This window comes from Limulus polyphemus, unplaced genomic scaffold (genome assembly GCF_000517525.1).
Source record: "Limulus polyphemus unplaced genomic scaffold, Limulus_polyphemus-2.1.2 Scaffold146, whole genome shotgun sequence".
Classification (NCBI taxonomy): Eukaryota; Metazoa; Arthropoda; class Merostomata; order Xiphosura; family Limulidae; genus Limulus; species Limulus polyphemus.
In genome coordinates this window covers 414520-440327 of record NW_013665756.1, presented here as the reverse complement: position 1 = coordinate 440327, position 25808 = coordinate 414520, and the positions used below count along the sequence as shown (strand labels likewise).

Genomic DNA, 25808 nt, shown 5'->3' with positions numbered 1-25808 from the left:
GGTCCCTTACGCCTCCCCACCGACCTACCCCTACCGTACTAATAAAATACAACACTACTATTTTCTCTTTAAAATTGGAAAATAAATTACTCTAAAAAATATGTATCATACAGCATTACACAAGGAACACAGTTTTTCAATGAATTCAACAACTTATAATAACATACAGTTGAAACATGACTTCAAAGCATGGAATGAGAAACTATAACCCTCCAATTCAGTTATACTGATATTTTCACTCTACGATTTGATTATTAACACTGACATTATTTTTATTTTCCATTTCATACAGATAATAATAAATTGGAATTTCAATAAATGAATAACAAATCAATATAATTATTCAATATTTTTATTGATTCACTTTGAATTTTATCACAACACTGTGTTAGTGTTATGCTGATACATGTATATTTTGGCTAAGTATAAGTATTCAATGATTACCTTTTATACTATTTTTTAAATATTCATAATAACTATGACTTTTGGGTTGTGTATAATTATTTAGGTTCACTTAACAATGTTTGACTAGTTTACTAGTGTAATTTTCTGCTTAACTGTAATTATAAAACTACTTACTTTTTGACCCCCTGGTTTCTACATTTTACTTACACATTCTTCTCAAGTTTTAAAAAATAAAAGTAATAATAAGTACATGATCTTCAACTAGGAGAAATGACATGGCAACATTTAGCATTTAATTCCTTATTTCTTTTCATGCAAAAATACTTAAATTCATGCAGTACTATGTACTGATGGCTTATGTCAGCTCTTCCACTAATTTGCAAAAACAGGATGTCCTGGACTTCCAGGAATCAATCTTGGAAGCCACATCCAAAAACCTAGAGGATTCAGAACACTATATTGTATGCCAAATGTTGTTGTAACCACACAACTTTGACACATGACATGTTCCAAGACAGGTAATTTGAGTTGGACATGTATTTACTATGTGTGGGCAGTATTACTTGGGGTGCATCTAATTCATGGTATTTCTGTTCACTGTACTTTCAAGGCCTGAACTAGCACAGTAGCTTCACTTGAATATTCTACCTGAAATATTCATTAATAGCCCAAAATGATATCACTTTGGTTGTTGATCACAGGGATACAATAATGACAGCTCATATTGTGCAGACTATGTCTTTGCATGCTTTGCCTCATTTTTCTACAATCAGTCTCATACAACAAAAACAGAAAGAAACACCCAAGAGAATTTTGTGACTGGACTACAAATATTTGATTGAAAATTGTCACCATGATGACACTGCGACAAATAACAGCATTTCCCATCCATTGTCTAGCCTGGATTTTATTGTGGTTCAAGTTTACATCAAAATGAGAAAAATAATAAATTAATAGTAATGACTTCAGTTAATAATAATAATATATTTAGAGTAATAACTTCTGAAAGTATAATACAGATCAGATCAGGAATCAAATTTACATCAGTTGATTAAGAAACGTTGTTCTCATACAGTAAAAGACTGCTAATGACACACTGATTACACTCATGGAATGAGGCAAAGTACAAACATGAACCAAAATTATCTGTTGTACATTAAGAAGATTAATAAGATATTATTCAGAGATGGATCTACACATGAGAGGTTGATCTAGAGTCTAGATTATAGATCTAGGCAAAGAACATCAAAGTTTAGATCTATCTTTGATTCGAGTTTGTTGACCTTTTATACACTCGCATTCTGCACATCAACAGAAAATTAAAACTTATGAAGAGCATAATTTCCAATTGTAATTTTCACCACAAGTCATTTTCTTCCTTGCCAAAATTCAGTGATAATATAGAGATAACACTGAGCATATCATGGTTAGTAAACACCACAAAGCTGAACAACTTACAGTAAGTGCAGCCAGCATATTTCCAAAATAGCCAGTCACCACATCATTTATGTGGATTGTAGGACTTTACTTTTTCTGGATAAAACCTTACTTTGCATATTCTTACCCTTCCAATTTTCCAAAATGCAGACATTTATGGCACAAACCTCATAGATGATGCCTTTGCATGTGGCTATAATGGATGCAGAGAAGTGATTATTAATTTGTTGCAAAGATGTCTGGAGCATGTAAACACTACTAACAAGTGAACAGTTGTCACAATGGATCAAAACCTTCAATCAGTTTGAAGATATTTTAAAAGTTTCCAGTGGTGTTATATGGTCTTAAGCATAGATTTACAAATGATCAAACATTACTTCACAATTAAGTTTCCCATTCTCTCAGCAGCTTGATATATCTCTTCCTCCAAATTCACTAAACAAAAGTTTTGGAAACTTGCAAATATCTTGATATTTCTCATCTATCTGATGTGTGTCTGTATTCATTTTCATCATATTTTCCAGTAGAGCATGCTGAATAAGTTACGTCAAGTTTTAGGTGTATCTGAATAATTGTAGCAGCAATGTATGCAGAAATATTAGATCTTAATACAAATATTTTTCCTTCTATACATATCAGTTTACATGCCATACAGGTTGGCTGAAAAGTTCTGAAACACATTTAGACTTGTTAATATTAAATTAAAAGTAAAGAGAACAATTTTCAGACTTTTAAGGTGTTTTTATCAGCAGCCTTCATGTTCATACACTATCATGTGGCCTAGTGTTTTATAATCCCATATTTTTACTAAGTGTTTAAAAGTGTAATAAATAAACCAAATATAGAAGGTACTTAATAACTATTGTATTTTTCCAAATTAATAATGATTAAACAAGCTCTGTATGCTACACATCTACAAACATTCAATAAGTGTCTAAAAGTATATAACTATAACATCACATACACATTATATACTTGAGGATGCAGTTCACCACATAATGTAATGAGTGCAGAAATTAAGTACCTTATATTAAAACACTTTTTGAGTCTCACCACACTGTTACAGTCAATGTCATTGGGTCATGCTCTATCTGATGACCATACATCATAACAATAGTCCTGCAATGTAGTTTCCTTTGCAAAAGGCTCTTTCATAAAGTTATCATGCATAAAGCACACTCCTACTTCCTGCTGTCTTTCCATAATTCAACTAGCATATGAGGATGACAGTTTCCTATTGTCTGTTTCAATAGTCTGGTCATAGAGAAATCCATTGGCAATGTTTCTGGTAACTAGACCAGTATGTCTTTGAATGAAATAGAATAAATACCTATTTCATCTTCAACTGTTTGAGGTATGCTACAATAGAATTGATATGCCATGGAGGCAATTTGTATACTTGTGACTTGTCTTGCTTTTCCAGACAGAGATCATTCTTGATTATATTGCATACTGTTGCTTGGGGCACCTGAATGGCTTTTGCCATTGATCTCCGTGTTCCTAGATTCTCACCTGTTACATGTTTGTTCCCTATGTATACAGTATGACCTGTCACAGGTCTCTTTCTGAATGGTCCTAGTTCCCAATGTTGATCTATATTAATTTGTTTTCCAATGCCATTATGTAGAAGAGATATCCAAATCTTGGAATTTCAAAATCCTCCATCTGAAAACATTTTTACAATCTGAGTGTATGAATGTTTTGCATGGGAAAGGGCTGTTAGATATCCTTACCAAAAGCAATTACTTTTTGGTTGCAACAAAATACCAAACAATATTAAAATGTAGTTCAAATACATGCTATTCCACCATAACTTTATATCAACTGTGATTATGTGACTTGCTGATTTAAATACTCAATCTTAATATAATGTACAAAACCCCCTGTATAAGGTAACTAGGCATAGCTATTTTCATTAGTTCAACTAGTAGTTTTATTTCAAAAATAAAGAAAATACAAATAAAGAAACACCAAATTTGTACCTTATTAAAGGATATATATAATTATGATATTTGCATGTTTTTAAATTACTATGTTTATAGAAACATTACAAAATAAAGGTTTCTGAATTTAAATTACATCAACATAATTGTAAATCCAAAGAATATATGAATATTCTGATTGAGAATATCAAAATCAATAGATTATGATGCAAGTTTTAAACCTTAAGGAAGGTACTATTACAACCAAGTACTAGACGTAAACAAAGACTGCAGTAAAAAGTGATGAAATGAAATTAACTTGTTTTTCAAAGACGCACAAACAGAACTGTGTGCAATTAGGACCTTATACTTGCTTTGATTAAAAATACCCAAGATGGATAAATAATCATATACTTAATGTACACCTCTAAACATCCTGCCATGTTGTTTGTTCTTATCCTCTTTAGATCAATTTTAAAATGAAATTTTCATATTTTCTGTGGTCTGTTCTTTCTGATAGCTCCTATACTAGTACTTGTACAAACAAACATACAAATAGTACAAACCTGCGACCCTGGTTGAGAAGGGTAACCAGTCCCATATGGATAACTCATTTTTTTTCTTTTTTGCTTAGATGCACATCTATAAAAGAAGGAAGAAAAATTCAAGATAATATACTCAAGAGCACATTCAAGAAAAGTTTTTACTAGTAAACATCTCTAGGTGTCATAAGAGCGTAGCACTATCTTACTTTGTAGATAGTTACACTCAGATATGCTTGTGAACAAGAATCACTGTTGAATATATCTTTAAGTACTTTCCCAACTAATGCACACTTGAATAACTACCAGCAATAAGTAAGGCAATGATTTTAATTGTATGTTATTTACCATGTGTATGTGTTGTTTAAAAAATTGCCAATATTCAGGATTTAACTTACTGTTCTTGTAGGTACACTGATATTCATCAACAAAGAGTATCAAATACTGCAAAATGCAGATTCTGGAAATGTCTTGCAGAGTACAACTAAAATGAACACTGAAAATATAGGAAAAAGAAATGAACACAAGTGGGGAAAGAACAAGATCTTTATCCATACAGTGTACATTGTGGCTTCTGGCCAGGTTTTATGTTTGACTGAAAACTGCAACTAGCTAGTGGAGCAGAATAGCCAAGGATGTCTTCACAATGAGAGGATCAAAATTAAAAGAAGTTCACACAGGTCAAGAATGAAATCCAAAATAATAAATTACTGTGATGTTAAGTCAGACCAAAGTCCTTATGCAGTATGTACACTAACTACATAAATGATTATTCCCATTAAACTTATTCAACAAAGAAAAACATTGTCTCGTGTAACTTGTACAAGTCTTTATACCATCTGTGGAAAAAATGTAGTAATACACTGTATTTTACTGTTACCTTTGTTCAAATTATATTACTATTACAAGTTTATGATCCTCTCACAACCACCTTATATGAATGTATGTCACTAACTTCATGCAGAACACCTGCATGAAAACTTACAAAAGTACCTGAATGAAGGACATCATCACACTACCTCCTATTTAAGGGTCTTTCTAGGCTAAACTTTAAAATAATGTTAAAAGTCAAATAATAAGCTAACTGTAAGGCCATTAGTTCCAGTAACTGTCTCTAGATCACACACACATGATGCAATGACAGGTATACCGTGACAACAAAGAGTAAGCTTAACAAAGGTTCCAATGAAAACTTAAATAAAACTCAAAACAAAGTTAAAATAAAATCAACCAAAATTACAAAAATTCACATCATAAACAAAAATCAAAATAAACCATAATGAAATAAAGGTATAATACAAACCAGTTTCATTGCATTTCAAAATTAAAGCTTAACAAAATGTGACACAAAATAAAGATGAAAGTAAACTGAACATATTCAGACCAAAAACAAGACCACATGTAATAAGAACTATAAAACACAAAAAAGAATAAAAGCAAATTCAAATACAAAATATTAGTAATAATAAAACCACAGTTGATGTCAAATTGAAAACATACAAATAAATGGCATTCACATGTCTGACTTCATCAACAAATCAGGATGAAAACTGAGTAAAATAAGTAAAAAGACCAGCAAGCAATGCATGTTTTAATGTCATGATCAGTCAGCCATTATTTGACTCTTTCTGGGGAATTGTCTTCTGGACAGGATGTAATATAGATGCTGCATTAGCCAAATCTCTGACTATGCTAGCTCCTGACAATAGCATTTGCAAGTGAGTGAGTACAACAAGCTTATATACATAACTTTACTTGCCATTGCCACATTATTTAAAATGCAGAGTTCCATCAGCTTCTCACAAGTGGTACAAATCCATATAGTCCTTCCCAAATGCTTAAAGTAATCTTACTTCTACTTCATCACTTAGTTAAAGTTGCTAGTAACCATAAGCCAGATATAATGCACAAAAGCAATGGATTCTTTCCAGTACATTTCACACATTCATCTGTGCACAGTGACAGAAAGGCACCAATGTGCATTACTATATTCAGCTATCTAGAGTCCACACCAAACCATGACTCTCTTCTTTTTCATGATCACTAATGGAGATTATCAAGCACTCTCCAAAGCTGTTATCCTGTTTCATAACATCCCTGATGCTCCACCGGAGCCTGAATAGCAGTTTATCAGACACATCACCTGTGTCTAATAATGACGTAAATGTTTGACACAAACATGCCAACAAACTCCTTGAGTAGTTCTCCGAGTTCACGTTTCTGTGTATAATTTATTAGCATAGCTGCAACTAAAGAATTCACACAATTTGGAAGCTCTGCATTTGTTCTCAGATGCAGTATAGTGGTTGCAAAACTAGCTTATTGGCTTGTTTGTATCATTTCTGCATCTGCTACCATGCCAATGACCATTCCAGATGGGAGCTGAATAAACAAATGTCCATAGTTCTAGCACAGCACTGGTACAGTGTCAGTAATCAGATAGACCCAGCCCAAGAAAGAGCATCTTGTTTTCCAGAGAGAAAATGTGTTACACGTGTTGCGGCAGGATGGAAAACAAGTAGGTGCAACCATTCCAGCAAAGATGTTGGGGTTGCAATGCAGAGCCTCAGAAAGAAGGGGTTAAGAGGATAGATAACTAAGAAGTTGAACATACAAAAGATGAAACCAAGAGGAAAGGACGGTAAAAGTAGGAGATATCAAAGCTGGAAGAAGAGATTCAAGGGAATGAAGACTTAGAAGGAGGAAGAATTCCAACCAAAGGCCACAGAAAAGAAGTCATGTTTTGGGAAGATGTGGCAACTGAAAGCAGACATGAAGATAAGACAGAAAATAATATGCAATGATGCAAAACTTAGGCAAGGGAAGAGGAGGAGGAAAAAAAATCAGTGTTCAGGTGTGTATAAAGAGTTTGTCCAAGAACGAGCAGAAAAATTGAAGAAAGAGAAAAAAAAGTCACATACCTGAGTTATCAGAGTGGTGAAGAACAAAAGTGGGTGTTACCTAATACTCATCAGGAATAGAAGAACCAGAAGTAAATGCAGTTGTGGAAAGAGCTAGTCAGAGATGTCCAAAGACAAGGCATGCTCAGCAAAAGTTTCAGAGGCAGAAGACTGAGTGTCCTGGGTCCATGAAGAAGAAGGTAGGATAGAATCAATCACTTGATGTACAATAGCAGTAATATCACCACTCACCATCAGAGTACCTCCAGTCTCCATTTAAATAGAATAAGGCTGCTCCTAAGGAGGAATGTCTGTACCTCAGGAGGCTTCAGAAATAAGGATGTGAGATTTCTAATTCAATAAGATTTAAAAAACTGAATTAATTGAAAGTATTAATATTATAATTTTATTTGTCTTTTCATGTTGTTTTTTTAAGAAAACCCTGAATATCAGATTCTGTCAAAATCCTGTCACAATGGGGAATGATCCTGTTAAGGAAACCATATAAATTTGTGGAACATGTCCCAAATCTCATGGTCTGATTGTGAAAAGAAATCAAATTAATACAAGATAAGATAATACAGTGAAACTCCTCTAAATTGGTTACCTTTGGAACTGTCAAAAATGACCTGTTTAGTGTGGTGGTTGTTTCAGAAACTTTTGAACTAGAGTTATTTCTCTTTCCTTGAAATACTTTTTGTCTCTTCTGCATTTTTAATTTTTTTTAAATTTTATTAGAATAGTATTTGCTATTGATGAAATAAAAATTAAATATAGTTGTTGCTAATTTAATTGTATTTGATACAAATAAAAGATAAAATCACTATCAATAACAGATTAATGACATAATATAAGAAACATTTATATGAAAAATTAAGAACAATAAAGCAAAAATAAAGATAAAAACATAACTTCAAGAACTAATACATTTCACAGAAGCACTTAAATGTTCCAATTAAAGTCTACGCACTGCAACTGTAGAAATATTTGAATTGTCACTGTTTATTCTCACAATGTCTCTTAACTGTACTGTTCTCTAATTTAATGATTGGTCCAGATATGAATATGTCTCTTGAAACAATCACATACTTGTATGTTCCGACAAGTTGAAGGATGATTTTGGGAACATTCTCTTGACAGGACAGTGATAAAGGCTTTTCCAAGACAAGAATAAAAATAATTGTCATATGTACATTGTGAAAATCATGCTAGTACCAGTGACTTCAGTCACCTAGTTTTGCCGCTAGAACTGGTGGACTTCAATATGATGGAACATTTTTTTGAATGTACTTGAACACTGTATTTACCACCATAAACTTCTGTGGACATCTATAAGCCAGTGACAGACCATACCCCTCATCAACTGGATTACAATAAAACCAACCAATCTCTGGCAACTTGCAGAGTCAAGGCTATTCTTATGGAGAAGATAACCCATTCCCATATCAGGAAGAGTTCTTAATAAACTGGCCATCCAGTGTAGAAGTCTTTGCATTAATATACTACAATTAAAATCTTTAACGGCTGTTAGCTTGTTACATGTCATTTGTATTATTAGATATGAACTTAATATAAGAGAGGATCAGTGATTTTACAAGTAAGATGGAAGTTGCAAACTTACAAAATTATATTGGTGAAGCTAGAAAAATGTGGAGTATTTAGTTTAAGGCTCCTGAAAGGAAGGAATAAGATGCTTATCTACATCTAACATAGGCCACCTGATCAGGTTGTTGAAACTGAGAGGATTATGTGCAGACAGACTAAAAGCGCTGCTAATAAAAACAGACTCATTATTTTGAAAGACTAGTTTGGATTAGACTGTCTTCTTTTTATAAGGCTTAAGAATTTACTGAAATTTTAGTGGATTGTTTTATTGCACAAGTAAAATATGATACTAGAGAAAATGCTGTTTTTGAAAAGTTGACTTCTTGTAGCTATAGTATTTTGAGAAGATTGTGGAGACACATGTACACATGGAGAATATTTATAGAGCATAGACTATTTTTTTAGGTTGATCCAACTAGCTCAAAAGCAAGGTATTCCTATGAAGTGCTTGCATTTCAACCAAAGGCCTAGTCATAAAATATAAATTAAACTACTTGAAAATGAAAAACAGTTTGCAATAATATGAGATTGACTAGTAAAACAAATGATGCTGTGACTTATACAAATAAACAAAGTTATTCAAGATAGTTACAATATATAGTTAAATCAAAAGTCATTGCTACAAAGTTAAATGTGGTTTTATGCTTAAGTTAGCTACTAAATGAACTAGGGATAACACCAGATTTCTTAAACATTTTCATGGTTAAAAGTACTCAAAAACTTTTTCTGATACAATGGAGGAATTTTTCCCCTCAAATTCTATTTATACTGGACAGGAGTTGTTCTGAAAGATTGTGAAGTTCCTACACAAACAGATTTATCATAGAATATTGAATAACTTTACTGAGGAGTTAGGGAGGGCTTTCACTTGTTTTTTCAGAAATCTCTTGATACCAGAGAAACTCCTGATGATTATAAGATCACTAATGTAACTTCTAACTAAAAAACTCTATGAAGAATTTGGGAAACTTAAGTCTGCTAGTGTCACTTGTCTTGTTTACAATGTGTTAAAATGTTGTCAGAAGTAATATATTTAAGCATTTGGAAGGAGAGCTTTTAATCAACAATTTTCAGCATAATTTTAGAAAAATTTCCTTCTCTTTAATTGGGCTTCAGCCTTTTTGGAAGAGGACAGACTATTTGTTGTGCATATTGATTTTCATAGTTTTTAATAAAGTGCAAAAATATAAATTTTTTAAGTAACAAGGTACATACTTGTAAAATCAACAAAAAGTTCAGAAGTTTAAAAACTGGCTTAGTGGTAGAAAGCAAAGAGTTGTTTTAATTGGGCTTTCTTTCCGATTGGAAGAGTGATTAGTGGGGTTTTTCAGAGCTCACGTTTGAGACTTTTGTTTATTATTTATATTTAGGAAAAATTGGACAGTACTATTTCCAAATTATATGATATTCTTTGAAGAAACGAAAAGGCATTAACTGTTTAGGTGATCAGATAAGTGAAGATGAGTTGTTTTGAAATATTGAAGTGTGAAGTTATACATATACACATTATGTGAATTTGGAATGGATTTCTTTCTTGTGTGAGAACATTGATGTCTCAGCAAAGAAAAAGATTTAAATTAAGTTGTCAATGAAACCCCTACAATTTTCTGATACGTGCAATGAAAAAAAACAAGATGATTTTTTCACTCTTTTCAGATGGGAATTATAAATTTCTCAGCACAAAAAAAAAGCCACATTGGGCTATTTGCTGTATCCACCACGAAGAATCAAACCTCAGATCAGAAGCTGGCTACTACACAATATTACACAGATTTAGTTTCAGTTAGGCTCTAAGAAGAAACATTTTCTTTAAGAAACATAAGGATTCAGATGTTCAAAAAGTTGAAGGTTTTGAATAGTTTTCCTGTGGAAATATAATGTTTGAAGTAACAGATTTAAGTTTTAAAAGCCTGGTGCAAGATTATTCTTTGACAAAATTTCTTTTCAATTAGTTCTAAGATTTAGATATGATTTGATGATGTAATTAGTGCTTCCAGTCAGAGTTATTTCAAGTTTGTTGGATGGAGATATGGATGTTAAGAGCTACACTTAATTTGGATTAATATTTATCCTAATCTTTTTGCATAAGGAATGATACTGTTGTGCTGAATGGACTTTCACTATATCTCCGATTTTATTAAGTGAAGTGAATATTGGCTGGCAGTGAACTAAGTTTACATATATGAATAATCTAACTAACATCATATTATCATTATTAGTTAAAAAGTATGGTTCCCAGTGCTAATTTCATTATTTTCTTCCAGTAAGAATAATATATAAAAAAAAAAAGCTTTGGCTTTTTACCTTTACAAAGTTCGTATCATCACATCACAAGTCACTAAGTTTTAAAAATTGATTTTCCTTTTAATCTTATAATTTACCCCTATCACCATTTATTGGTGAATATCCAGTTTCTGTTTCATAAATATGATATCAAACCACCACTATACTTAGAAGACATCCTTATTATTTTTGGTTCAACAGATTACAATTTACAGTAATGATGTGTAAATAACAATAACCAGGGGATGTTGCCAGACAATAGTCCTAAGACATTAAGTCACTGATATCTTAAAATTTAAAGCATATGTTCCTGTATTACTCTTTGTAACAGCAATGACATGTATCTTGTAAACTCAAAACTGGCATGACAAAACAGGAAGTAAGATTTTTCAAAAAAATAACATCTGAAAATGAAATCTTGGCAAATCCTCTTTTCTGACTTCAAATACATCTTAAGACAAAAATTCTTAATAAGACTTAACATCTGTGTGTGTGTTAAAATGTTAATGAACAAAACATTAATTTTAGGTGCCTATGGTATCAACCTATCATTCAATTGATAAAAAAGTAGACATCACAACTGACAATTTAAAAAACAACCTTAGCTTCAGCAGCAGTAAATATGACTATTGTGGTAGGTGGTGAGGTATCCCATCAGATTCAGAAATCTTGACATGATCCAAGGATCATTTTTCCATGTTGTTTTCTTTGATCTGAGAAGTGACTGTTTTTTCAATTCTAACAAAGTGTACCACCACCACCCCCATAATATGATCATGCTATTTCACCATTATTTTAGTACTACACTCTCTTCTTTACCTTGTAATATTTTTGTCCTTCACTGAGAAGAAGTCTTTGCATTCCAAGTTCCTTACCTCATCTTGAATCATTCTCTTCTTTCTGCTCTCATCCCCATTTTAAAGCAAATCATTGGATACATACACAAGTTTACCACTCCTGTAGGCAAACATACTTTTCTTTACACACTTATCAGCATGACCTCCATCAAAGCTTTTCTGACCCCTCTTACAAATAATGTTTTAAGCAACTGTTGTGCAATTGTGATCATATCCACACCTGCTAAACTTCTAAGACCTCAGACATTTTGCTACTTTACATATGCATGTTATCATTGAATCTAACTTCATATCTGTCTCAACAGTTCTGAATGTCCGGTGAAACCTATGAGGAACTGCTGAGACAAAGAGCCAGACAGATAATGTACCAAGTAAAAGTTACATGACCACTGTTTGAATTAGGGTAAAAAAATCACCGAAATGTACTGATAAAAACCAATCGCAACTTCTTTGAATATTACTTAATAATAAATTGATGCACATCTCCAAATTCCTCATGAAATAATACATATTCCTAAAGATTTCCTGAAAAAACAACTAAATGCCGGACATCGTTCCTACAAAGTACATTACTATTTCTACTGCCATTGAAAGATTTTTTTTAAATTGAAAGTTTAAAAAAGTCTTACTCTTACTTTAAGTCTTAGGATTAGGAATACGATGTCACCACACCCTTGATGCTAATGCCGTAATGGTATTAAATAATATATTCTGCAATAATAAATTAATAGTAACAAAGTATAATAATAGAATCCTTAGTTTTATTAACCTAAATTCAACGATGAACTTAAATTTAAAGTACGAGTCATAAAATATTACTCAAAACTGTAATTTTTCACATCTTACCTAAGATACACAAATTGTAACAAGATCATATAATGGTAATTATACAAGTTATGCAACCCAACACTTCTTCCACCTGGTGCTATCGTTATAAACAAATTACTTCAAATTCAACTAAATAGTTACAAAAAATCTATTAGACTAAAATGTTTCGACACAAACATTTTATGAAAGATGACAGAAGTTTGTTGTTGTCTTTCAAAATTTGTAGTGCATACTGAAGAGATTTATACATTTTGATAAAAAGTTTAGGAAAAATGACCTTTATACTCTAGATATATATATAAAAGAAGTTTTTTTTTTTAATTTTAACCAACGTTTCGCCTTTGCGGCTTCATCAGTCTTAATATACACGACTATTATACTAAATTGTGTTTATTGACCCTAATGAAGCCGCAAAGGCGGAACGTTGGTTAAAATATATATATATATATATATTATTTATATCTGGAGTATAAAGGTCGCTTTTCTAAACTTTTTATCAAAATGAGTTTATTATTGATTGATTATCTTTACCAGCGGCACCGATCTGCACTGAGTACAATTCGACTTATTTGTGTTCGGTCGTGTTTATGCGACCTTGGAGGGTCAGGTGATATGAAGACTTCTTCCTCCCTCCTTGACGGTATATTTATTTTCTCCTAATGCTAGATGATTTACACTATGGGATCGTGGTTTATACACTTCGCGGGTTATTACACTGGTCTTTCTTCCTTTTTAAAGGCCATGCCCATATATGTAATAATTGTAGCATTTAGTGCTTTTTTGCCACTTCTCTTACACTTCACAAACAGTTCCTAGATAACTAATGAATGAGTATTTGCTATAAAATTCTAATCAATGCTATAAGTATTTGGCCGCCAATTTTGATTTCATTCCTTTAAGTCGCACACTTAATTCTTTTTTGGCCGCACCTTTATTTCACACCTAAGGTGTTTTTGATTAGATATCATAACTCTTTGTTAATGCACACCAACAAAACACAGCAAGTAAGAAAGTGACACTCGATAGCAACCCACATTCGCTTTAGGGTCGCAACCCTATTATTCGGAACAGACCTTTACTTTACATAAACAACCATATTCTTTAAAATATATGGTGGTAGTTTTTCTTCTCTAAAATAGTGTAATAGCTTCCTTTATAATAACGCCATGGAATTTAGATTAACAGTTTCTTGTCATCACCCCATGCAATCGGTACAGCCAAATCAAGCATCGTTATTTATGCTAATTGCTTAAGGTAATATCACGTAACGCTAAACGTTCTTTAATTAGGATAATGTCAAAAAATTTAGTAAATTTGTGCTGAAAAGTTAGCAATGAATAATAACCATCCACCCGTACGATTATTTTGAAATCTTTAACTAGAAACTGTTAATCTAGTTTGCTTGGCCTAACCAATACTTATGTATCTGCACGTACTTTCACCTTATAGTTTTGCTGCTCTAAATCAGCCATCTTTAATCCTAATGACAAAAACTAAATTAGTCCACTTTTACTCTCAGGTGATCTGTAGTAAAAAATGTTAAACCGATAACTGACGTGACTTTTGCGAAGGCGAGCGCAAAATTTTGGTCAAATTTCAGCGGTTTTTGTTGAATAACTTTGCACATGTGGTTTATACTTACACCAAATGTTTTGTTGCGCATTTGCTTTTTTTGTTAATTTCTGGTATAAATTATTTCCGAGGAACTTCAGCGATACAAGTCCTTTCTTAATTAAACCAGTTTATTTTACAACTGCTGTAATCTCTCTTGTTTATTTTGCTGTTCGAGCTGCAACTGTTGCAGGATTTCTTGCCACTGCTGCTGTCTCTCTTTTTTGTTTCTTTTGCTGTTCGAGCTGCAACTGTTGCAGGATTTCTTGCCACTGCTGCTGTCTCTCTTTTTGTTTCCTTTGCTGTTCTTGTATTGCTGCCATCAAATCTGTAAAGTTTTAGTTTGATTTGCCACCTCTCGTTTCCATCTTCTTTTCTTTTCCGTCCCACTCTCTGACACCAGTTTGTTGCGTATCTGCTTGTTTGTTAATTTCCGGTATAAATTCTTTCCGAGGAACTTCAACGATACAAGACCTTTCTTAATTAAACCAGTTTATTTTTCCTCGATACAAACTTTTAGCACACAAAATTTCCACAGTCAGTACGTTTTCTCGTCACTTTAACCTTAACAACTTTTGTAATACACGCTATAAATCACTTTATTTATAGTTACTACTGTTTGTTTCTTTAATTATCTATATCTGGCTTCTCTGCCAGACTTATATACTAAAGAAGAGGGCGTCTCGAACGCACTAGGAAATTCATGATCATTCGAGAAACTCCTTGCACACGCCACCAGTGCCAATGCGCCAGCAGCGTCACGTGACTTCCGCTATCGTAACAGTTTGTTTAAAGTCAAGCACAAAACTACACAATGGGCTATCTGTGCTCTGCCCACCACGGGTATCGAAAACCGGTTTCTAGCGTTGTAAGTCCGCAGACATACCGCTGTGCCACTGGTGGGCTACACCAAATGAGACTTCTAAATGTATAGGACTACGTTCCTACAGATGAAATGTAAGTAATGTTGAACTGATGAGATACGCAGTTTTAAATTTGTTACATGTGTGCACCACTTTGTTTCTTGTTTTAAGTATATGTTAGCATGCTTATTGTAAAACAACGATTTGTCTAGTAAATTTAGTAAAGCTACTTTACACAGCTTACTAAATCTGATGATTGTGAACTAATATGTTAATATACCGTACACATATTAAGTATAATTATATGCAAGGTGCACAAACTAATTTACTTTAGCATGATAGTTATAATGGTATAAATGAAATAATCTAATAATGCACCGATATTAAATATGTAGCCCCCCCCCCCCCGGTCGGCACAGCGGTACGTCTGCGGACTTACAACGCTAGAAACCGGTTTTCGATACCCGTGGTGGGCAGAGCACAAACAAATTAAACACACACACATATATATATATATATTTACATATAATGCCATCTTTGAACAGAACTTTTGTGATAGATACTCGGGAATATATATATACATGTCACTAAAACATGTCACTTATACTCATTGTTTTTATAGAAAATAGGTAATGCTATGTGGTATTATGAATATATTTACTGTAGAATCATTTCAGTACAATGTGCTCGACCTCTGTACATTATGGCTGGTAAAGACACTGTCTTTTTAAATCAGTAAACTTTTGTATTGGTTTAATTCCCAGTCTATAAGGTGAAATCCTTAGGAATTATTACTATTATTATTATTAATCCGAAACAAAGATATTCTTTTAGAAAAGGTAAAATAAAAACAATTATATTTTGTATTTCTGTTACTAAAAGTAAAGAAGTGATAACGTTAATGACGCCAAGTATTTATAAGTATTGGTATTTTCAACCTAAACGGTGCTTTATGTGTGTAGTATGCAAGTATGCTACATGTTCGCTACCCTTTTATTTAATATAAAATTTTTAGAACATATTACATATCTAGTTTTAACATAGAATGTCATTTAAAAAAGTTGCAAAGTTCCCTTCCCACTAGCTAGCTATTGAACTAGGTAATTTGCCAAGGGTATCACATGCACTTTCTGTGAGATTTCTGCAAAGTGAAATAGGCTATGTAGAAATGGACAGTGATTTTTCCACTGGCAGGTCAGGTGATACTTTGAGGTAAAAACCTCCCTTATATTTCAATGTGAATGACCAATAGTCACATTTTATGAGAAGAATAGCATTATTGCTATGTTTTTTCAGTCTGGAACAGATTACGAAGTGATTCTTGAGAAATACTTAAAAGAAATATACTTCTACTTCACTGAGATCTATCTCGAGTAATGGTGCCATAAAAGCACACTTCTCTTGATTTTTTTTTGTTTTTATATTGAATAAAGATTGTTTCATTGTGTTTTACACTGTATCCATTTTTTTCTTTGCTTTGACCTCAGTCAAGGTCGAATAATTCAGATTTACTTCTTGATTCGTTTTCTGTTGGTCTTTTTGTTATTCTGAAGAACCTATCCAATTACTCTTAAGGTAACTCAATGCACCTGAGAATACCACATATACATATAGACTAAGCAGCCGCCCCTTGGTGGCTCAGCAGTAAGCTTGAGGCCTTATAACAACAAAATTCAACTCTTGACTCTGTAGTCGAAAAGCGCAAATAGCACTTTATGTAGTTTTTTCTTCTTAAAAACGACAAAACAAAAGCTAAAGAGGAAGACCAGGAAGCCTATAGTTCAGGTATATCGTTCTCTAATCAAAATGTTTGTTAATTTTAGATATTTGCACAAAGCTACACAGAGACCATCTGCACTAGCTTTCCCTAATCAAATAGTGATTTAACTGTCATTCTTATAACACACTTACACCTCAAAGTGCAAAAGTCAATCTAATAGCAGTGAGACTCAAACTATAGGTCCTTGGATTCACAGTTAACCATTCTAACTACTAAGTCACACCCACCCCTCGAACTTTGAACTTCTGAATAAAGAGAAGGTAGTGTCAGAGGCATTCACTACGACAAAGACTTTGTCTGACTTGAACCAAATAATGGGATTGGCTGTCACTTTTATAGCGTATATATACACACACACAGCTGAAAGTGTGGATCATCACAGCAGAAACCTCCACCGTTCCAATCCTTAGCCTGGAACACTAGTCACTGGGTCACGCCCAGCTGCCCTTCGTAAGTCAATTTTGTTTTTCCTAACGTCATAGGACATTTGTTTTGGACTTTATTTAATCAAGGCAAGAGTGTTGCATTAATCTTTTGCAACAAACATTTTCACCTTTAATCAAGTATATTTATCATTTTCTTTGCCATACAACAAGAAAATTAATATATTTTTTTAAAAAAGTAACGTCATGTTTTCAACGAGATATTAAAATGAAACGTTGATTGAGAGCCATGTTTAACCCAAAATTTCCATTGTGATCAGATAGCAAAATGTTTACTAGAGATTACTCTATTATCGAATGAGAACAAATTTAAAGTTAGATATTTTCACATTAATTGCATTTATACGTAGAACTATCAAAATACTGCACATGTTCTGAGTACTTGTTACCATTGTCATTAAAGTATTGGCCCGGCATGGCCAGGTGGTTAGGGCACTCGACTCGCAATCTGCGGGTTCGAATCGACTAGCGCAGATAACCCTCGTGTAGCTTTGCGCGAAATTCACAACAAACAATCTCCGAAACTAATATAAACCAATAACACACGTTGATCAAAGTGTAGATTGAACTGGACCTCCCTTGAACTGAGACTTCGAAATTAAATAATTTTCGGAATACTAAGTTTATTTATTAAGTTAATCATTGTCTCCCCTTAAAAAGGCACATAAGGCTAATGGTTAACCCTTATTTCATGTGGCACAAGCAGATGAAAAGTTACTAAAGGGGTTATCTGCGCTACCCACCCCTAATTTTGAAGTGATAGACTAGAAGGAAGGCAACTAGTGAACATTAACTATCAAAAACCTGAGCTACTCTTGTCAGACCGAATAGTGGAATTTGATCTTCACTCTTATAACGCACCTTGTGATCACAAAGTTCGAAGTACGATTTTCGTTTCATCGATAACGAGGCGTAAACTATGGAACCTTATATTTACAGTACAGTACGTAATCACTGTACTACAGAACAAAACAAAAAGACATTCTACAATAGAAATCGCAAGCATGTTTGGTTTGTGAGTATAAAAGAAATATAAGAAAGTTAAGTATCCAATATTAGAGTCATTGAAATTAATCTACAACATGTCGAGAAAATTCATAAATTGAGACTAGACTTTATTAATTGTAATATTATTTGTGAGCAGTGAGGTAAGATGACAAAATAGCAGTAACAAAAATATATATTTTGAAAATAAAGAACCATAATAAGAATTTATTGTGCTTCCTTCAACATTTTCATTTGTTTATTGTTAACTGGAAATAAAAACCTTTCAAAACCAAATATATGTTGGAACATACAATCATGAGACGACAAACGATAAAACTAAATGATGTATCTTCCTTGTATGGAATTGAAGCCAAAATTCTCTAGTAAGTCTGATACATTTGTATATCTATCTAATTGTTTAATTGTACCCCATGCATTAACATTTTTCTTGCTCTTGCGCAATAGAACCAGCTTTTGTAAAAAATCCTGAAAATGCTGAAGACAAAATAAAAACAGAAACACCTAAATCCAAATTTGTTGACCTTAACTACGGACAAATATCCAGCTTTTGACATGAAAACCTTTGTTCTGATAAATGTTTCTCATCACTGAATTTTCAGAAAAATAAGGAAACGTAGTTAGTATTAAGACTTAGCATGATATTTCGCTTTTCTTTCACTCTTCTAAAATAATTAATTATTATTCTGGTGTCTTGTAATATTAAGCCTTTCGTAATATATTTTTTATTTCTTTCTTTCTGCCGTATCTTGAAAATAATAGAATCAGATGATACAAGTTTAAGATTTGAAAAGACAGAATGGGCGCCTGTTAAAATAATTTTAATTTTTTAACTGGGTGACTTTTTATGCAATGACTTGCTCTAAGCATTATTTATTAAAATAGCCAAAGTAACTTACACTTGAAATAATTCATTTTAGATGCCTGAAAGACGTAGCATCTACCTTGCATAGGCATAGCACCAACTTGTGCTTTTCATCAGCACTAGCTAAAACAATTTAAAATATCAACAGTTTCTTTTTCTTCTGTAACTAAGATTATTGAAAATGTCTACACATCCCATGCCTTTCACATCATGTCAGTTTCTGAGGTCTAACACGTACTGGTATGTGTTCCTCACTTCTCCTGTCCACAGCTTTTTCAATGTTTGCATCAGACCACGTACTGTTCTTCTGTATAGCAACTCGAAGGGTGAAAATACTGTACTTGCTTTTGGGACTTATCGGTAAACAAACAATACTGCCTGTGGTTACCTGTTCCAATCATGTGGTCTTTCTTGGCACATTTTCTGTAGCATGCTCTTTATTACTCCATTAACTCTCTCACAAAGTCCATTCCATCCGAGGTTTTATGGGATGGTAAAGAGCTGCCTAGTTCTGATGAGTCTACACACCTCTTGCATCAGTTCTGAAGTAAACTGGATCCCTCTGTCACTCAAGACTTCTTTTGGGAAGCCTGCTCTGAAGAACACTTCCAGGAGGGCTTTTGCTACTCTCTCCATCTCTATATTTGGCAATGTTATTGCTTCTGGGTAACATGTCATATAGTCGACTACTGTCAACACATACCAGTTGCTAGTGGTCCAATCAAGTCCACAGCTACTCTGATGAATGGCTCTTCTATGAGAGGCATCTCACTCAGTGTCACCTTGGCTACCTTCTCTCTAGGTACTATTCTTTGGCAGATGTCACGTGACCTGCAGAATCTGGTCAAATCTTCAATGACCCCCGGTCAATGGAAGTTGCTGGTGATTCTGTCTGGTGTCTTCTTCGCTCCTCCCACAATTGACTTGTGAGCCACCTTCATCAATTAAGTCCGATATTCTGTTGGCACTATGATCTGTTTAACTTCCCTAGTAGAACTGTTTTGATAGATCCAGTACAGCACTGCCTTTTGATACTCTATTCTGTAAGTCCTATTCCCCTTGGACTTGTGCTTCACTTTCTCCCTGGCACTATCACAAAGTTTCTTCCCAAAGTGAAGGGTCTTTCTTCTGTGCTTCCTTCAGTTCCTGTAGACCTACATTTAGGATGTCACTTTTCGAGACTTGAAGGGGCTTGATGTCTTGTTTGCTCTTCTTTTCTTGAGCTCTTGTGGTGACTGTAGATGCAGTCTTCTTTCTGTCTGGTTCCTCCAAACTTCTACTGCCTGGTATGTTTCCAATCACCAAGTTATAGATGGGTGCCTTCATACAAATGGCATCAAGGTCTCCAACGTAGTATGAAGTGCCACCTTTATTCTTGTTATGGTAAACTTTCTCACTATCCAATCAATCAGCAAACAGATGTACCTTGCCTGTCATCTGGTCATTAGATATTAAACTAATTATTCTCACTGCTGCACCAAGTGTCTCAAAGGAATTTCACTTTCTTGTCTCTGATATAGCTTTCAGCTGACTATCAATCATACATTATTTAATCATGGTGGTAGCACTTCCTTCTTGTGGTGATTCTGGTGAGTGGTCTCCATTTTGTTTCTTCTGGCAGTGGCATTCGTGGTGACAGTAACTTTTTTCTTGTTTCTTGACAGGACTATCTCTGTAGGTAGCTCCAGATGCTTTATGTTAAAATTTCTGTGGCTGCTTGTTAGTGACAGATCTCACTTGTAATGTGCACCATCTTATAACAAGCATAGCATCTCTTCTCCCTTTTGTCTATTAACCTCTTGTCACCTTTGATGGCATCCTGCTTCTGGTCAACCACCCCTGGTTTCGACTTTAACTAGTTATTCTTAGTCTTACCAGTTATATTCCCTCCATGGGCTTCTATATACTGTTCTGCCAGCCTGATCATCTTATCCACGTCTTTTGGTGCTCTCTCTTTTAGGAAGAGTGACATGTCAGTTGAGCACGTGATCATGAACTGTTCACATATTAGTCGATCTGCCAGTCCTTCAAAACTGTTTTCACACTTGGCCATATCAGTCTACTTTGTGAAGTATCACCATGGATGTGCCACAAACTGAAGTACAGTTTCTACAGTGTCAGGTTTGACTTCTCTGAATTTCCGACGAAAAACCTTTCTCGGTAATTTCATGGTCTTTCAGCAATGCTAATTTTAACTTGTCATAGTCCATGGCATCTTCTGACGTCATGCCTGCATACACTTGTAGGCCTTTTCCTATGAGAAATGGGCTGAGACAGACTGCCTAGTTGCCTTTGTCCCAGTTCTGACTTTGAGCAAATCTTTGATATCTCTCCAAGAAAGCATCCATGTCGTCTTTTTGTTCATCAAATTTGAGCAGCTTGGGTTGAATGGCTCTGACCCCATTGTTACTCTTGGGTCCTTCCTCTTTCTGGTGGGTGAGCTTGGCAATTTCAATTTGTGCTCTTATTCTCTCTATTTCTAATCTCTCCTCTTTCCCCATTTCTTCTATCTCGATTTTTGCTCTTATCCTCTCTATTTCTAGTCTCTCCTCTTTCCCCCTTTCTTCTATCTCATTTTTTGCTCTTATTCTCTCTCTTTTTATTTCGTTTTCTTCTTTCAGTCCTCCTTTCTCTCTTATCAGTCTCTTTCTCACTTCTCTCTCTAGGTCTTGTTGTTCTTTAACAAACTCTCGTAGGTCGCTATTTTTGACCCCAAGTCACCCAACTCTTTCAATCCATTTATCAAAATAAGTCGACATGGTTATACAGCGTGATTGTAATCTCTACACTATTTTTGCCACCACTACAGTTATGTGTATATAAACCTACTTCCACTATCGTTCATGTCTTCTTTTATCACCATTTACCACTGTATAATCCTGGCTGGCTCGCCAATGTCAGGTTTTGAGTGGGTAAGATTCTTTACAGTAGGTGGCTGTAACTTGTTGGCGATAAATTTTAACAATAAATGGACAGCACACAATTCACTTGTTTTAAAATAATATATTCAAAACAAGTCAAATGTATATACAAATGTTTGTTACACAGTTAATCACCATAGTTGTATCCAGAGCTTTAAATAGTCGTCTCTTTTCGTCAGGAGTCCTTACAGGCTGGTTCAGATACTTTAGAACACAATTGAGAAGACAAATTATTCTTCTCTACTCTGTTATCACAATACAATCAGTGATAAATTCACAAAGGTTACCCCGTGGGTTACCATAATTGTATCCAGAGCTTTAATTAATTCTATTTTATGTCAAAAGTCCACACAGGCTGGTTCAGTTACTTTAGAACTCAATTGACAAGACGAATTATTCTTCTCTACTCTATTATTACAATACAATCTGCGATTATTATGCTTTAAAAGTTGCCACTATACACACTTTATGGTTAAAGTTGTACAGTCTAGATCTATTTGACTACATCTCTTATTAACTTTGTCTTCTTTCACTAATTTACTTGCACTAGCTTGGTCGTTTATGTATATATATATATTGCCTAGAACTTTCTACAAGTTACGAGACATTATGATATAACAATAGTCACGAAATTCTGAAGGTTCGAGTAACTTGGCATTAATTCACAACAATTGAACCATGCAACCATTGATTCATAAACAGTTACATAAGCAAAATAGCCATAACTATGCTTCTAGATGTAGTTTATTTTAACGCTCACACAATATAAACTAAATCATACTCTCTTATTAAACTTAAATGAAACAGGTGTGTATATCTAACAGCCATAATGTGTCTTCATAGAAAAAAACAAACAAACAAAAAAAAAAACTATTTTATTCACTCTTATTTTGTAATTAATGTAAGTGGTTCCATTTAATAAGTAGAATGCAACTATATTGTCTCTACACACATTGATTGCTGAAACTAACTTTAGCAATTCTGTTGAGTGAAAACAGATGGTTTCAGAAACCACAGATGATTATTTTACCAATGAATTTGTTAAAATAAAGGCATGTAAAGTTAATGTAGATCTGCAGTAAAGTACTTTTGACTATAGTTTATTCATTCTATATCAAGTCTAGTTAACTATTTGTCTAAGTAGCTTAGGGGCAAGTAATCGGCTAGCAATGAAAATAATGCTTAAAAATTCTAGGTTAAGTCAGGTTTGTTGTAACATAAAATCTTTATTGTATAAATATGCATATCTACACAAGCAGGAAAGAACAATAAAAAATAAAATAGATGGTTCGATATAGGTGTGAGAAGCTGCATACCTCATGATTATAAATTGATTCTTAAATAAATTGTTTCCACTTAGGTTCATAGAAAAACAGCTTCTAATGTTGTGCGAAAACATTTCAAACTTAATACAAAATAGACTGTACTGCAAAAAATATACAGACTTTACAAATCAAAATATTATATATATTTTGAATTAGTCTGGTTATGATTTTAGAGCCATAGAATAATATGTTAAATTCAAGATAATAACAGTGAAGCTTACAAAAATGTTAAATAAAGTTGTATAAAATGGATTGAGCAAATCAGCACAATCATACTGACTAAAGCAAATAAGAAGGGAAAAGTTATGAACACTGAGATAGAAAATAGAATGGTAAAATTATGAACAAGGTGAATCTATACAGAATTTCCTACACTATATACATTTTGTCTGGCATGGCAATTATAAACTTGTCACAACAAAATGATTTTTCCTTTTCACATCAGGCCTGCTTATCTTGAGTCATTGTAATTTGAAATGTGAAAATTAAGAGGGTCAAAAATCAATTGGACAGTTTTGACCTTACAAAATTATATATATAAAGCAAAAAAGGTCATATGGAATTGCACTTTTCACTCTTGCCATTTTTAGAGTAAACATTCATTAAGAGTGAGACATATGCAACATTAACAATGAATGAAGTTAATGGACAACTGGAAGTGAAGATTGACCTTGCTTCAAGTTCTCTTTGGCCTAAATTATGCAGCAGTACAGTGGATTATAACAAATTAATGCAACAGATGCAAGAACAAATACAATAAACATGAAATGCATACTTGAGATTGCATGAACAATGTTGCTGATTAATTTTGAAACTTTCTCACACAGATATACAATGAATAAATAGACAGCCAGAAACAGAAAAACAAGTACCACAATACATGACACTGTGATAAGTTATACGTATGTGCAAGTTTTTATACATATACAAACATGTATACATACATTTTTGTATGTATATCTTTATACATACACATACATATACGTATAATACAAAGCAGTTGTCTTGAACCTGTTAAAAGCCTCATCCACATTTACATAACACACATTTCTCATTACACAAAAAGAAATTTCTTTTAATAAGTACCCATTTTTTTGCTTCTTTTTTTTTACACAACAACCTCTCCTTTACATAAAACCCTCTTCTTTTACAACTTCTGCATATCTTTAACTTTGCATAACACTTTGTTTTATAAAATCTTTTAGGTTAGAAATTCACACACACACAATAATCACAAATCTGTCTATCAAAGTTTTTGCTTATTCCGTCCTGATTACAGTATTTCCCTTCTTGTGTTCTGCACTGTTCAGAAACACAATTTAAGAAAAGATGTAGACCTGAAGATCAACAACACGAGCTCTAACCAGCAAGTCTACTGGAGTTCAATAGTACCATTAGGAACTCAGTCTCAGATGTTTGGTCATCCTTGTTCATTTAAACACTGGCTCTTTTTTTAATGTAAATACTGCTAATAATTCCAATCCCCATATCATAAAAGGATGTACTTCGAGCTCATGTGTATATGATGTCCTTATATAGATTTTTTTTTCTTTAACTTCCAACATACATGAAAATCAAAAGAAAGAGTTTGCAACACTTCTGACAACATGCCTAGGAATCAAAAAATGCCAGAATATCATCACTTGTGCTATTTGAGGTGGACATTGTAGTGTTGCTGTTAGCTGCTGTTGTGGTTCCTGTTGTTGTACTTACGTTTCCACTAAGCCCAGGGGGGTCAAGATAGGACAACAACTCCATAGGGTCCACTACATTTTCTGGTAGCAACTGAAATAAAAATAAAAAATCACACACCATTTTAAAGTCTAAACTCCTTTCAATTCCTAGGGTTAAAATGCAATATGATAAGAAAGAGTGGTGAACAATGGTAAAAATAACATAAAGCTTGTCAACTTATAAAAAACTGAAAATTTAACAAATTTGTGAGAGTAGATTTCAAGAACAGATTACATAACTTAACTGTGGGAATGAAATAATAAATAGGGCACTAGGGTTGAGGGTAGGCTTGAGAATAAGGACAAGCAGGTTAGCAGGTTGTATTTGTGGGATCAGTTCAATAGGAAATGGAAGCTTTTTGGAATGAATTGTTTACATTTAAATAGGGTAGGAGATGGCTTTCTTTTTTTTTTGCAAGGGCTATTAAGTCAACTGTAAGGGCCGGTTTAAACTAAGATGAGACAGTGGTGAGGGCCTGAATA

The 25808-nt window shown here is 33.5% G+C and overlaps 2 protein-coding genes across 10 annotated transcripts in view; both read right to left on the bottom strand.

Moving 5' to 3' along the window:
* The window catches only part of LOC106475404 (annexin B9-like), a 48615-nt gene extending 35736 nt beyond the window's left edge, over positions 1-12879 (bottom strand). For 2 of the 5 annotated variants that reach the window (XM_013936090.2, XM_013936097.2), the window contains exons 1-2: positions 12798-12879; positions 4331-4406 (exon numbers count right to left, since the gene is read on the bottom strand). In XM_013936090.2, the coding sequence (XP_013791544.2) occupies positions 4331-4406; positions 12798-12826 (105 nt within the window). In that variant the 5' untranslated portion in view covers positions 12827-12879. Of the gene's footprint in view, positions 1-4330; positions 4407-7267; positions 7294-7458; positions 7509-11969; positions 11990-12797 lie in introns of those variants that run through there. The other 3 variants (XM_022380571.1, XM_022380580.1, XM_022380568.1) reach the window with 3 other exon arrangements.
* Positions 12880-23391: 10512 nt separating this feature from the next.
* Positions 23392-25808, bottom strand: part of LOC106475314 (zinc finger MIZ domain-containing protein 1-like) — a 216688-nt gene continuing 214271 nt past the window's right edge. For 4 of the 5 annotated variants that reach the window (XM_022380546.1, XM_022380556.1, XM_022380552.1 and 1 more), the window contains one exon: positions 23392-25377. In XM_022380546.1, the coding sequence (XP_022236254.1) occupies positions 25204-25377 (174 nt within the window). In that variant the 3' untranslated portion in view covers positions 23392-25203. The remainder of the gene's footprint in view (positions 25378-25808) is intronic. The other variant, XM_022380558.1, reaches the window with a different exon arrangement.